The 12740-nt window shown below is 46.0% G+C and overlaps 2 protein-coding genes across 2 annotated transcripts in view; both read right to left on the bottom strand.

Annotated features, from left to right (window-relative positions):
• LOC311262154 (trace amine-associated receptor 3-like) overlaps positions 1–12740 on the bottom strand; it is a gene marked incomplete at both ends in the record, with an annotated part of 78696 nt that overhangs the window by 19681 nt on the left and 46275 nt on the right. The gene's annotated exons all lie outside the window — the stretch shown is intronic.
• Positions 6352–7524, bottom strand: LOC311262654 (trace amine-associated receptor 6-like; the record flags this gene model as incomplete). The annotated part of the gene is made up of 2 exons (XM_084362219.1): positions 7343–7524; positions 6352–7162 (listed from the first exon to the last, which is right to left on the bottom strand). The coding sequence occupies exons 1-2, from the start codon at positions 7513–7515 to the stop codon at positions 6352–6354; spliced, it is 984 nt and encodes a 327-aa protein (XP_084218345.1). The 5' UTR covers positions 7516–7524.

Below are 12740 nucleotides of genomic sequence, written 5' to 3'. Positions count from 1 at the left end.
GAGTTGCTGAACAGAAGACGCCTTTATGGTCTGACAGAGCTATCGGGAGTAAAACAGCGGTATTAATACGATGAAAGAGCTGGGGGGAAGCAAAAAGGAAGTCTATTCTAGAAAAAGATTTATGTCGGCCAGAGAAAAAAGTGTAGTCTTTGATGGAGGGGTTTATTAATCGCCACATATCCACAAGCCCCAAATTACTAGCCCAAGATTTTAGAGCGTTCGTGGCCATAACCTGCCCCTCTGAGGAGGTTGCGCTCGACTTATCAAGAACTGGATCCCACACTGTATTGAAGTCTTCACCTACAATGAAGGAGTAATCTGTTAATTCTAACATTTTTGATGTAATTAAATTGTAGAAATAGCTGTCGAAATTATTAGGAGCATATGCTGATATAAGAGCTATTTTCCTTGAGTTAAATTCTATTCTAGCAATCACAAGTCTACCCATGTCATCTGCCCAGGATATTATAATTCTCATTGGAAGACTGCATCTAACAACAATGGCCACACCTTTAGTTTTCGTGTCAGCAGAGGAGAATGCTACAGTATGAAAAAATCTATTAGCAAGACGACCAGCATCAGCTTTCAACAAATGCGTCTCTTGCAACAATGCTATGTCAATATTCTTTCTTTTCAACAAACCAAGAGTGCTAGCACGTTTGTGAGGAGCATTCGATCCGCCACAGTTCCATACTAAAATGTTAAGTTCACCCATAATCTAAAGGAAATGTTCTGAATGAGAAAATGTTTCTATAGCCCTCTTTCTGGAATAACTCTGGCACAAGTGCACCCAAAGTAAAGTCCTTCATTACACAACACAAACGAGACGTGGACACAACATATAAAACATGTAAAAAAAGAGAAAAAGAAAAAGAAAAGGAGAACACGAACATATAAACATAAAATAAACTGTAAAGTAGGTCTGTGATCATATTGGATATGGGGCAGCCAGGGGGAGCAGCAGCCCAGCACTATAACAATAACATTGATTGTAGCTTGGGTAAAATAACTTAGTGAAGCTGAGGCATCATACATAATATGTTTAAGTATGAAGGTCTTGCATTTTAACTTTCAAACCTTCCATATAGCCTACAGAATAACATTAGGTACCACTGTGCCTACAAAATACAAATTTGACTGAACATAGTGCAAAACTTGGGTTATTTATGAACTCAGATAGGCCTACTGCCATAATAAAACAAAATAATAACCCATATACATAGTTATATCAGGCTCATTGGCAGCTTACCAACTGAAGAGCATCAGGTGGCTAGTAAAGCAGTGACTTAATGTCAGTCCTCAGTGTCCGGTGACAGCAGAATGTCTGTCCTGTGAAGTAGTGTGAGAAAAACAAAGCAACAGCCCACACGTATCAAGTCTTTAATTCGACAGGGAGTCGGTCCGCTTAGGCGTCAAACAAGGACAGAGTTCCGCCACAGAAATGGCCGATGTGAATCTGTGGTCAAGGCGAGGAGGCGCTGTCATCCCGCGCCGAAGTCTCCGGGCATGGAGCCGGCACTGACGCCAGAAAATCCTCCGCTTCTTTTGGTGAGGTGAAGGCTTTATACTGAGCACCGTCTTTAATTTTCAGAGTGGCCGGATAAATTAAAAAGAAGTCCAGACCTTTAGCTCGAGCTGCATCCATAGCCTGGTGAAAACCTTGGCGTCATTTGACGGTGAAGTTGCTGAAATCTGCAGAAAAGCGAATCCTCCGACCTTCGATGGAGAGAGGGTCTTTCCTGGCAGCGCGCAGAATGGCCTGGCGGGTCGAGTAGCGAAGTACGTTGAAAATCAGGGTGCGGTTAGCTCCTCGGTTGTGGGCGTTGTCGTTGTAAATTCGGTGCGCTCTCATAATCTCAATCTGGATGTCACTGAGAGTGGGGAACCATTTAGGTAGAGAGTGCGAAAGAAACTGAGTGGCACTGGACCCCTCGAGTCCCTCTTCAAGGCCAGTGGCGCGGATGTTACACCTTCTGTTCCTGTCCTCCATGTCGGCTAGCTTGAGCTCCATAGCCTGAAGAGCCTGGTCGAGTTGCTTACGACGGTGGTTTTCAGTGTTTTTACGTCCGATCTAATGGTCAGCCTGGATAGCACTTAGCTTCTCGTCGTTGTCCTTCCCCACCTGTTGAATCTGGCAGAGGCGCGGTTCAAGATAGTCACGCTGCTTCTGCAATACGGACTCGGCAATGGCGTCAATATCTTGACGGTTGCTTTTGGCTTTTGTAGACATCGTTGTTATCTATCTTTAGACAACACAATAGGCCAGTATGGAAACCTGTAGCGCCGAAAAAAATCAACAATTTGGCGATGCTGGGCCGGGAGCTGAAAGCCTAGGCTGCCATCTTGTCCAGCCGATCACGTGACTCCACTCTATATAATCTGTCCCTGATCAATGAAAAGTGTGGATATGTCTGCACGGCATCAGGGCGCACCAAATGACCATCAATTGTTATCACTTGGTCGGAGGCAAAGCGTAGAGTATCATCACGAGACTGTTTGAGTGGAAATCTTCCATGGAGTATAGCAAGGGAACCTGCGGAGCCTCCTGCGAAGGCTCCGCCGGTTCCTCCTCCCCGTCTGCAGCGTCGGACAACCCCGCATCACCACTGAGCACCGCACACATATCCCATGTCCCTACCGGTCGTGACTGCACCCCCGCACATTGCCCCACTAACCTATTAAACCCCAGCTAATCCGTGCCCAAAATTAGGGGGTGCACCAGGCGGGAGCTTACCGCAGCCTTAAAGCTATGCTTTTTTCCCCCATATCTAATTTCCACTGGCACCACAGGGTAGCTGTGAATATCCCCATGTACACACCTAATATCCACAAAGGACGCCTCCACCAAAGACCCGGGTTGAATCAGGCTCAGGTGGATTATAGACTGCATACAGCCCGAATCCACCATTGCCTGATGTATACCCCCTTGAATCCTTATCGGAACGCTGTATGCCCCCCCTGGACCGGGGGAGGGTGGAGGAGGGCCAGCGACCCGGATCACCTGACCGACCTCCATCAGTGGGGACTCCCGGCGAAAGTGTCCGGGCCGCCCGCACCTCCAGCATTCCTGCCCCGGCGCTTGAGGAGCCCCCTGTGGGTCGAGAGCAGCGCCCGTAGCGGCTGGGACCTGGGAGGGAGAGAGAGCATAGGATTAGAGCGGGGCGCGGGGGAGGGCCGAGCGGACGTGCGGGATGGGTCAGGGCCCCCGGCCAGCGGCAGGGCTCTCCTGCGGGCCGCCGGGATCGGACGGCTTGGTGTCAGAGGCTGAGCCTCCAGTGGCTGGCCCCTGCGGTGGACCGCGAGGTGATCCTCCGCGACGTCTACCGCGGCTGTCAGGTCCGACGGTTGGTGGCACCGCATCCACTCCGATGTCCCCGTCGGGAGCCCTTCTACGAACTGCTCCAGCACGAGCAGCTCAAGGATCTGCTTCTCCCCCGCCGACTCCCCCGGCTGCAGCCACCTGGCCGAGGCGTCCCTCAGTTGCTGGGCGAACACGAATGGCCGGCCAGCAGACCCCAGACGAATGGTCCGGAACCGACGACGGTGATCCTCGGGGGAGAAGCCCATCCGGTCCAAGACAGCTTTCTTCATGTCCTGGAAGCTCCCCCGGGCGGAGGCTGGCAGGCCGAGGGCTGCCGTCTGAGCCTCCCCCGAGAGTAGGGGAAGCAGCTGCACGGCCCACTCACCCACCAGCCATCCGCACGCCACCGCCGTCGCCTCGAACATCTCGAGGAAGCTCTGGGGGTCGTCCTCCGCCGGCAGTTTATGAAGCACGATCCCTGAGAGCGCGCATGGAGGGGGAGACGGTGCCACTGCCCCCGACATGAAATGACATTGACCGAGTTACCCACATTGTTCGCATTCTCCAAGGTACCATTATTTTACAGGACTGTAGATGCCTTGGAAAGTCTTGCAAAATGCCATGACATTAAACCTTTTGATATTTGACTGTGTCCATGTATTTGTGTCATAATAAACTATATTCAAGTGAGGACAACTGAAGCTTATTGGGTTTATTAAGTTTGTTAATGTATTCATTAAAGCAATGAGCTGTCACTCAAAGCAGGCTGAGGCTTCACCTCAGCTAATTCCAGTCACTGAACTTGATTCTCAGCCTTGTTTGTGGTGTCTTGGAATTTTTTTATAGCAAAATATTGGACAATGAAAAGTAGAGACATTAGAGGATAATGGAAATGTAATAAAGGAATAACTGAATTTGGCTATCTTGACTTGACTGTTGCCGGTTTGGGGAAACAAACCCACCATAGATGGTTGTTCAGAATCATGAGGAGCCAGTAGTTCAGGTTTAGTTAAGTTCTTTATTGATGCTTGTGATTGAAAGAATAATAGCTGTGTGGTTTATAGATAAGTACGCACACCGTGCTGAGGGACAAAAGGACTAGCTGTGTGGAAAAGGATTGACTATATAGGGGATGACAGGTGTGCTAATTAGGTGCACTGCAGGTTTCACTAGGCCATCCCCCGGAATGTACCATTGCTGTGGGGGAGTGTGATTATCTTTTGTACAGGAAAGAAATGGAATATCTATAGTCTACCCAAGCTCCACCTTTTTACCCATCAGATACTGCCAAGATGGTGACGACTGGTACCATCCACTCTAAGCCTGTCGCAAGCCCTTCAGAAACCTATGAGTAACTTCACGCTGGCTTGTTTTACAGTCAGTGGTCTAGGGTTGTCACAAGAACCGATACTTCGGTACCAATTCGATGCCGACACAAAAAAAATAATACGATACTTGCTTTTTTCTGGTAACGTCAGAACCGAACTTTTCACTCGGCAAGCCGTGTCGATTCTTGGCAGAACTGACGGGGGCAGTATACGCGTGTGAGCAGCACAGAGCAGTCAGCGGCGCTGAAGAAGGAAACCTGCCGTCTTAGGAAAAATGGCTTCAGCAAGTGAGAGTGAAAGCACAACACGTCGGCTCGTCGACAAGACAGGTACTAAGAGTTGCGTGTGGAAATATTTTGCATTCGAGGCGGATGAATACGGAGCAATTCTAGACTCAAACAAGCCGACATGCAAACAGTGCCTCAGAAGTTTTCAAACGAAAGGAGGAAGCACGTCAAACATGGCCAAACACCTCAAAGACAGGCACCCCGACTTGTTTAGAGAATTCAAGTGAGTTTCGAGTGAGTTTCCGTTTACTATCACTGTTGTGTCACGTCATACGTTAACCCGAATATGCCTACGTTCCGTCATTTGGGCATGAGAGTCAGCTGGGGCGCAGGCTTCTACTCTCGCTCAGTCGCTCCCTCATGTAGATGTTTAACGTAATGTAACGGTACGGTCTGCGTCATTATACGTAAGGTGACATGATGAGATACTGTCTGACAGTCTCTTACCTTATGTTATTTAAGCTAAAAGTACCTTTTGGCAGCTGGTACTGCAATTTAAATTCTGTGCAAAAAGATGTTGAAGCACAGTGGTGTTAAATACTTGACAGTTTGAAGCAGTTTTCAATAAATTAGTGAATTTAAAAGTACATGGGTTCTGTTGTTTTTTTTTTAAATTGTGGTATTGAATTAGTATCGAGAATCGTGGGAATTCACAGGTATTGGTATCGACTACTGAAATTCTGGTATCGTGACAACCCTACAGTGGTCACAGCGCATCATTTTGAAAGCTGGGATAAATTTCCATCTCTTGTGATAGATAACACCCCTTGGAGTTTTCCACACTGACTCCAGGTATTTATTCTCCAGAGGGTCTGGCTCCAATTCAGAATTTCTAGCCGACCCTAAGCAGCTGAGCAGTGGCTCCTGCCCCCCACTCTGCCCAGCCCTTCACACAAACCTCCACAAACTTACGTTTGTTTTGATAGAGAGCCTGCTGGCAGAATTTACATATTGTACATTTAAAAGTTTTTGTAGGTGTTCACATACAAAATGGACCTAACCTAGCACTGCATCCCCAGTGAGGACACAGTACCTGCTAATGTGCTAATGTCTACAGTATTCAGTCATGTATAAAATAGGGTGCACTTTCAGACAAGATTCTTCTAATTAACCTCTGAAAAATACGACTACAAGTTGGGAATAAAAACCTGCAGTTTCCTTTAAAATCCACCGTGCTTAACACACTGCCATCAAAACAAAAATAGGTTCCAGTCCTGATATTTACAGACTACACAGTGAATCCAAGAGATGCTGTTTTGAAAAAAATAACAAACCTGAAGAAGCTTCTGAAGTAGCTTCTCTGTTCTCCACTCAGTGGCTTCACTCAGTCATTCTTCAAGAATAATAATGTACCATAAGCAATGTAAACGCATAGATAACATTAGCAGCATTTGATTACTTTACTGTCATATTATTTCACCATGACAGAGTATTTCTACAGTATGCTCAACTCACAGGAGTCAGGCTGCAGTATCTGAAATGTAACTATGAGCTTAGTTGATTTTCTAAACCAGGGATAATAAAGGGCATAAATTACGGGGTTTAGGCAGGAGTTAAAATAATACAGACATATTACAAAGGCAGCAGATGAAGCATTGAGCACGGTATCTTGGCCTGTAAGAGCAACACAGTAAAATGGGCAGAGACATATTAGAAACAAAACTACAACAACACCAAGAGTCCTGGCTGCTTTCATTTCAGATTTCTTTGCAGTTACTTTCCCTGATTGTGTGACAGCTGCAATATGAGCCCGCATGGCACGAGCCTGAGACACAGCCACCACAAATATTCTCATATACAAAACAACAATAACAGTAATGGGAACAATGAAGGAAAAAGTGAGATCTGCAAGTACAGCAATGTAGTTAATGACAAATACACACTCCCCAATGCAGGAGTGATACCTGCCAGGTTCTTTCAATATATCCTTCAGAATCAGACTTTGAAAAATTACAGAGCATATCCAACACAGACAAACACACACCTGAACTCTTTTTTGTGTGATTTCACTGGAGTAATGCAGAGGATGACAAATAGCCACATAGCGGTCAACAGATACGAGCACCATGGTTCCTACTGAGGCAGAGGCAATAACATAATCTACATACTGATACAGAGTACACGTGAGGTCACCAAGGAACCAGCAGCCGTCTATGAGGACAATTTGAAAGAACATGAGGAGGCCCACGTAGAAATCTGAGACAGCCAGAGAGAGGAGGAGGAGGTTGGTGGGGGTGTGGAGCTGCCTGGAGAGGAAGACCAGCAATATATTTATCAATATTTATAGCATCAATTGCCATTGAGATAACAGCAGATAGAGCACATGACTGAAATACAATCAGATTACTATGAAAAAAATCCTCTGTTTCTCACAGGCAAGACTCTTTGTTACTATGTATCAGTTTTATGAATTAATGAATGTCTACTTGAAGTGGGAGATAGAGATGATGACCAGCAGGTTAAGAGCTGCAGTGAGCAGAGAGATGAAGGACAGCAGAATGTAAATCAGCATGGTCTCAAAGTGAGGACGTATTGGCTTCCTGCAGGAGCTGTTGAGGAGTTGTGGAAAGCAGAGTTCAGTTCCCTCCAAGGTCTCCATCACCAGAGAGAGGAGAACCTGCTGAGCTTTTTGACCAAAGCAAACAACTAATTTATCACTATCCTTCCGGCCCAGCCCTCCTTCCTCCTCACCTCTGCTGCTGTGTTCCTCTCCATAGAGATTGAAGTATTATGCCTTCTTTGTTCATCCTCCTCAATGTCGGTGACTTTGGTTTATGTTTATCTCCACCTTTGGCCATCTGCCAGATGTCACAGGTCAAAGTTGGCTGAGCTCAAGTGGTAAATGTTGCTCTTTGTGAGAGTACATCCTTGCCCTAATCTTTTTGCAACCGGGTTATCCCAGCTGGTAGAAATCTCATGAATAGCACTGACTTCTTTGATTCAATTTCAGGACGCCATATGGTCTGTTTACCCAAACACAAAGCACATTTTGCATCATATTACTTATGTGAGTTTGATCACGGGGATCTGTTTTGTTTACTTGCCCTAGACAGCTACAACACTTTATTGTGCATTATCCGTAAGCTAGCGAGCAAAGGCACACGACTGTCAACGAACTCAGTATTCACCAGATATTCCGGTTCTCTCTCTTCTTCTCCCCTTCTTTTCTGTGTATTCATAACTTGAACTAAGTGTATGGGTGTTGGAATTGATAGTAGGGCAGGTGTGGTTATTAGCAATGAATAATTATTGATAGTTTTATTAAAATTAAATTAATACAAATTAATAATCACAACATTACAAACGGGGCACCACCCTGGAATCAGGGACCAATAACCAGACCAAAAACAGTCTCAAAAGAAGGGTTCACTTTAAATGTAAGTATTTGTAAAATATTTTAAATTAAAGGAACAGTGAAGGAAATTCATTCGAGCACTGACCATCACAACCAGTAATTACCACAAAACATATGCACAAAATAATCACAGAAAACTGCTCTGTACAATATAATAGAATTTATTAATGTTAGCAAATTGATCAAATCAGTAATACTTAGTGTAAGGGAAATTCTCCTTGTTGAAGTAGAGAGTTGCTAATTCTCTGAAGAACTTCAGAATCATTATCATGAATCAGATCTCTTTAATACATGCAGCATGGAGAGAAGACCTGAAGTGTTCTCTCCCGTCTTCCAAATGTTTCTGACTTAAATACAAAACAGAGTGGGGGGTTACAACATTTCTTCCCAGAACAATGACCCCTTGATGTTTGGTGGATCGTCTCTTTCCCAGGACAGTGACCCTTTGCTATTTCATTAGAATGTAAATGTCGTCTACCATCTATCTTCCTGTAACACCTCAGACGAGAGGCAATTGTCTCTCGTCTGACTCTATGACACTTACAGCAAAAGGGGTTTCCCCCCTATTTAATTTCTCACATTAGATCAACAAAAATCCATCATTCAACTACAGCAGCTAAACTATGAAACTAAAACACTAAGACAAACTCAAGCAACAAATAACAAACAAGCATGCAGTATTTGTGTGTGTGTGTGTGAGTGTGTGTGTGTGTGTGTTTTGGAGTATGTATGTTTTTTCACTACCCGGGTAGGTTTATGTGTGATCTTATCTGTATTTCAAATGAAGGAGTGGGATGATGCTGTTTCCAAAGATGCCACGGCTGGCCACACCAGGCTCTTGGTCCATTCAGTCGACTTCAGTTGGCTCGCCACTGACCGCCAGGGTCAGGTTCTAGATGATCTCTCCCTCACAGTCCTTGATGCTTTCTGGCAACGTCTCCACCGGAAGAAAAGAAAAGTAAGTGCTTCTAGAAAATTCCCAGGGGTGTATGCGCCACCCTCTGGCAGAGTAGAGGATTGCACTCAAGTAACCCTGTGCGGGTTACACATGAGTTGTGGAGAGTAGTGGCATCAGTAGTGAATGTAGTGTGTGGATGAGTAAGGCATGTGTGCTGCTGTTGAATGCATAAGAAAACACCAAAATGAACCCAGAACCTGTAGCGGTGTGGAGCCTAGGAGAGAGAGAGAGAGACACAATGAGACCAAGTTGGCATTTATAACTTTGGTAGAGGCCTAGCCAGGTGTCAGCACCTTGCCCTAAAGACCCTCCCTGACTGCCAGCTCCTGCAAGAAGTGATCAACTGCATCATGGCGAGTATAAAGGGAGGGGTCGTAACACCCCTCTCCATAAGAACGAGGTTCTACCTCGTGTTATACATCGAACAATTGACACTATACAAACATGTCCAAATCTGTCATGGTTAATACATTACCCATAGCTGATGAGCAGTACTGCACTCCTTCCAGGCTGCATCCTCCAGCACATCCCTCCGTCCTCACTAACCCAGCAGCCTTGGTACCAGAAGGGCAGTTTAAGGGGAGGAAGAGCTGAGAGATGAGCAGCGGAGGGCATGGAAATGAGACACAGCATGCAAATGAATTGACTAAGGGTCCACAGGCGCCCGAGATTGTGCGTCCGCAATTACATCAGTCAGTCTCCTTAATGTATCGGATGTCCAAGTTATATAGCTGCAGGAACAGTGACCACCTCATTAGCCTCTGAGTAGGGTTATGCAGTTACTTAAAAAAAGGTGAGGGGGTTGTGGTCAGTGAAACCTGTCAACGGAGATACCCCAGAGCCAACATAGACATGCTGCAGAGCCCAAACAAGTGCCAAAGCCTCCTTTTCAATCACTGAATAGTTGTATTGATGCTTGTTAAATTTTTGTGAGAAGCTGCTCACTGGGCAGTCTACCCCCTCCGTATTCTCCTGCAACAGGACGGCCCCAACACCCACATTGCTTGCATTTATGTGAAGCTTAAAAGGGCTGATCAAGTCTTGGAGCTGCCAACACTGGGGCTGAACACAAGGCCTTTACACTGTCAAATGCATTTTGACATGTTGAAGACCAAATACCAAAAGGTTGGTCAATGATGCAACCACAGATGAAAAGTTCTTGCAAAAGCTGCGATAGTAGCCTACCAACCCTAGGAAATGCATCAGCTCTTTCTTGGTGGTAGGTGGGGGGAGCTTTTGCACTGCCATGACCTTGGCCTCCACTGGTCGAACCTGGCCTTGACCCATGACCTTCCCAAGACAGGTCACAGTGGCTCTGGCAAACTCACACTTGGCAAGATTTACTGTCAAGTACGCCCAGACCAACCTGTCAAAGAGAGCACCTATAAGCTGGACATGTTCTTCCCAGGTGTCAGAATACACCACAACGTCATCTAGACACACTGCACAACCGCTAAGTCCCGAAACAACCTGATTCATTAGCTGTTGAAATGTTGCAGGAGCATTCCTCAAACCAAATGGCATTTGGAGTACAAGCCAGAAGGAGTTATGAAGGCTGAAATTTCCCTTGCCCTTTTGGTGAACGGGACTTGCCAGTACCCTCTGACAAGATCAAATTTGCTCACAAATGTGGCTGAATCTACCAGATCAATGCAATCTTCCATACGAGGAAGTGGATACAGATCAGGTTTAGTGCGACTGTTCACTTTCAGATAGTCAGTGCAGGGCCTCAAACTAGCATCTGCCTTTTTGACTAGGAGGCATGGGGAGGCCCAGTTGGATGAACAAGGCTCAGCAATGCCATTATCCAGCATGTACTGTATTTCAGTCTCCAACTGTCTCCTCTTCTCATCTGACAGGCGATAAAAGCGCTGCTTGATAGGCTCAGCAACTCCAACATCTATGTTGTGCTCGATTAAGTGTGTTTGGGTTGGGGTATCAGAAAACAGTGATAGATGGCTGTTAGTTTAGTCAACTCATCATAGCCACATCTAAGTGCCCGACAAGGTTATCCGGATCTTTTAGTCTCTGAATTTCTCAACCGGCCCTGCAACAACCCATCATCAGGAGCAATGTCCGCCCCTTCCACCTCAACTACCACTGGTTCAGACATGGGGGATGTCACAACAGGGCCAGAGACCAAAATTGGCTTGACTGGGGAGCTCTGCTGCAGTTGAAACAGACTCACGTGTAATATGGCTTCAGGAGGTTAACATGACACATCTTTGCAGATTTCCTATGGCCAGGAGTTTCAATCAAATAGTTTAGATCAGGAGACTTGACCCACCACAGAGAAAGGTCCACTGTACATTGCTTGGAAAGGTGAATCTACAAGAAGCAGAAGAGTAAGCACATGGTCACCTGGGTTAAACTGGCGAGCCTCAGCCCATTGGTCATTGTTTTTTCCTCTTGCCCTGTGACTTCTGCAGCTTTTGCTTAGCCAGCTCACCTGCCCTGTACAGTTTTAGTCTGAAGCCGTTGACATATTCTAAGATTTTGAGGTGGATCCTCTGGCAAACATCCATCTTGCAAAACTGCAAATTGGCCACACACTTTATGGCCAAACACCAGCTCATTCGGAATGAATCCAGTACTTTCCTGAACAACTTCGCGGGTTGCTAACAGCAACCAGGTCCACCCATCCTCCCAGTCACCTGACAGTTCTGTACAATAAGCACGCAACAACGTTTGGTGGAAACGTTCAACAGCATACCATGCACAAAGTCAGGATGTACTTGATTTGTTATGCTTTATGTGTAGCTGTTTAAGCACCTGGATGTGAAGTTGGAACCTTGGTCAGACTGTATTACTTTGGGGATGCCAAATACTGAAATGAACTGGGTCAAAGCTCTAACCACTGCCTTTACTGTAATACTGCAAAGTGGATAAGCAGCAGGATACCTGGTAACCTGACACATTACAGTCAGCAAATATGTGTGTCCAGATTTGGACCGAGGCAGGGGACCCACACAATCAATGATCAAATACTCAAATGGATGTCCAATGGCAGGGATTGGCTGTAGAGAAGCAGGTTTAACGACCTGATTTGGCTTGCCAGTGAGCTGACAGGTATGACATGTCTTAATGAAAAGAGTAACATAGTAGGGACTACAACTCGGAAGATAGGCTCTCCCACAGATGCATCAGCATGTGGCAGCCACTTCCGAACCAATAGACCATTTACTAGGGAAATAGCACTAAGCAGTATCCCTCACCTCTGATGCTGGCACAACTCAGTTAAGAGGAATCAGCCTTCTGTTCTGCCACTAGCTCAGCTTGAGAACCTCTTAACTGGTCAAGCAGCAAAGAATCTGGCAACTCCAAACAGTTTGGCTCCACCACACTTTTGCTCCACTGCATCAAAGCTGGCAGCACGGGTGATGGCACAGGCTAGGAAAATGTTACCCAAGTGCAGTTGTGTCACAGAGGGGAACGTAGGTGGCTTCACTACATTAGGCTCACCATCAGCCCACACCTTGTCACCAGCCAAATCATTCCCCAAAATCATATG

The sequence above is a fragment of the Pagrus pagrus genome (assembly GCF_965226575.1).
Source record: "Pagrus pagrus genome assembly, chromosome: 9".
Taxonomy (NCBI): Eukaryota; Metazoa; Chordata; class Actinopteri; order Spariformes; family Sparidae; genus Pagrus; species Pagrus pagrus.
Note: the sequence above shows the minus strand (reverse complement) of the source record. Positions and strands in the feature narration are given on the sequence as shown.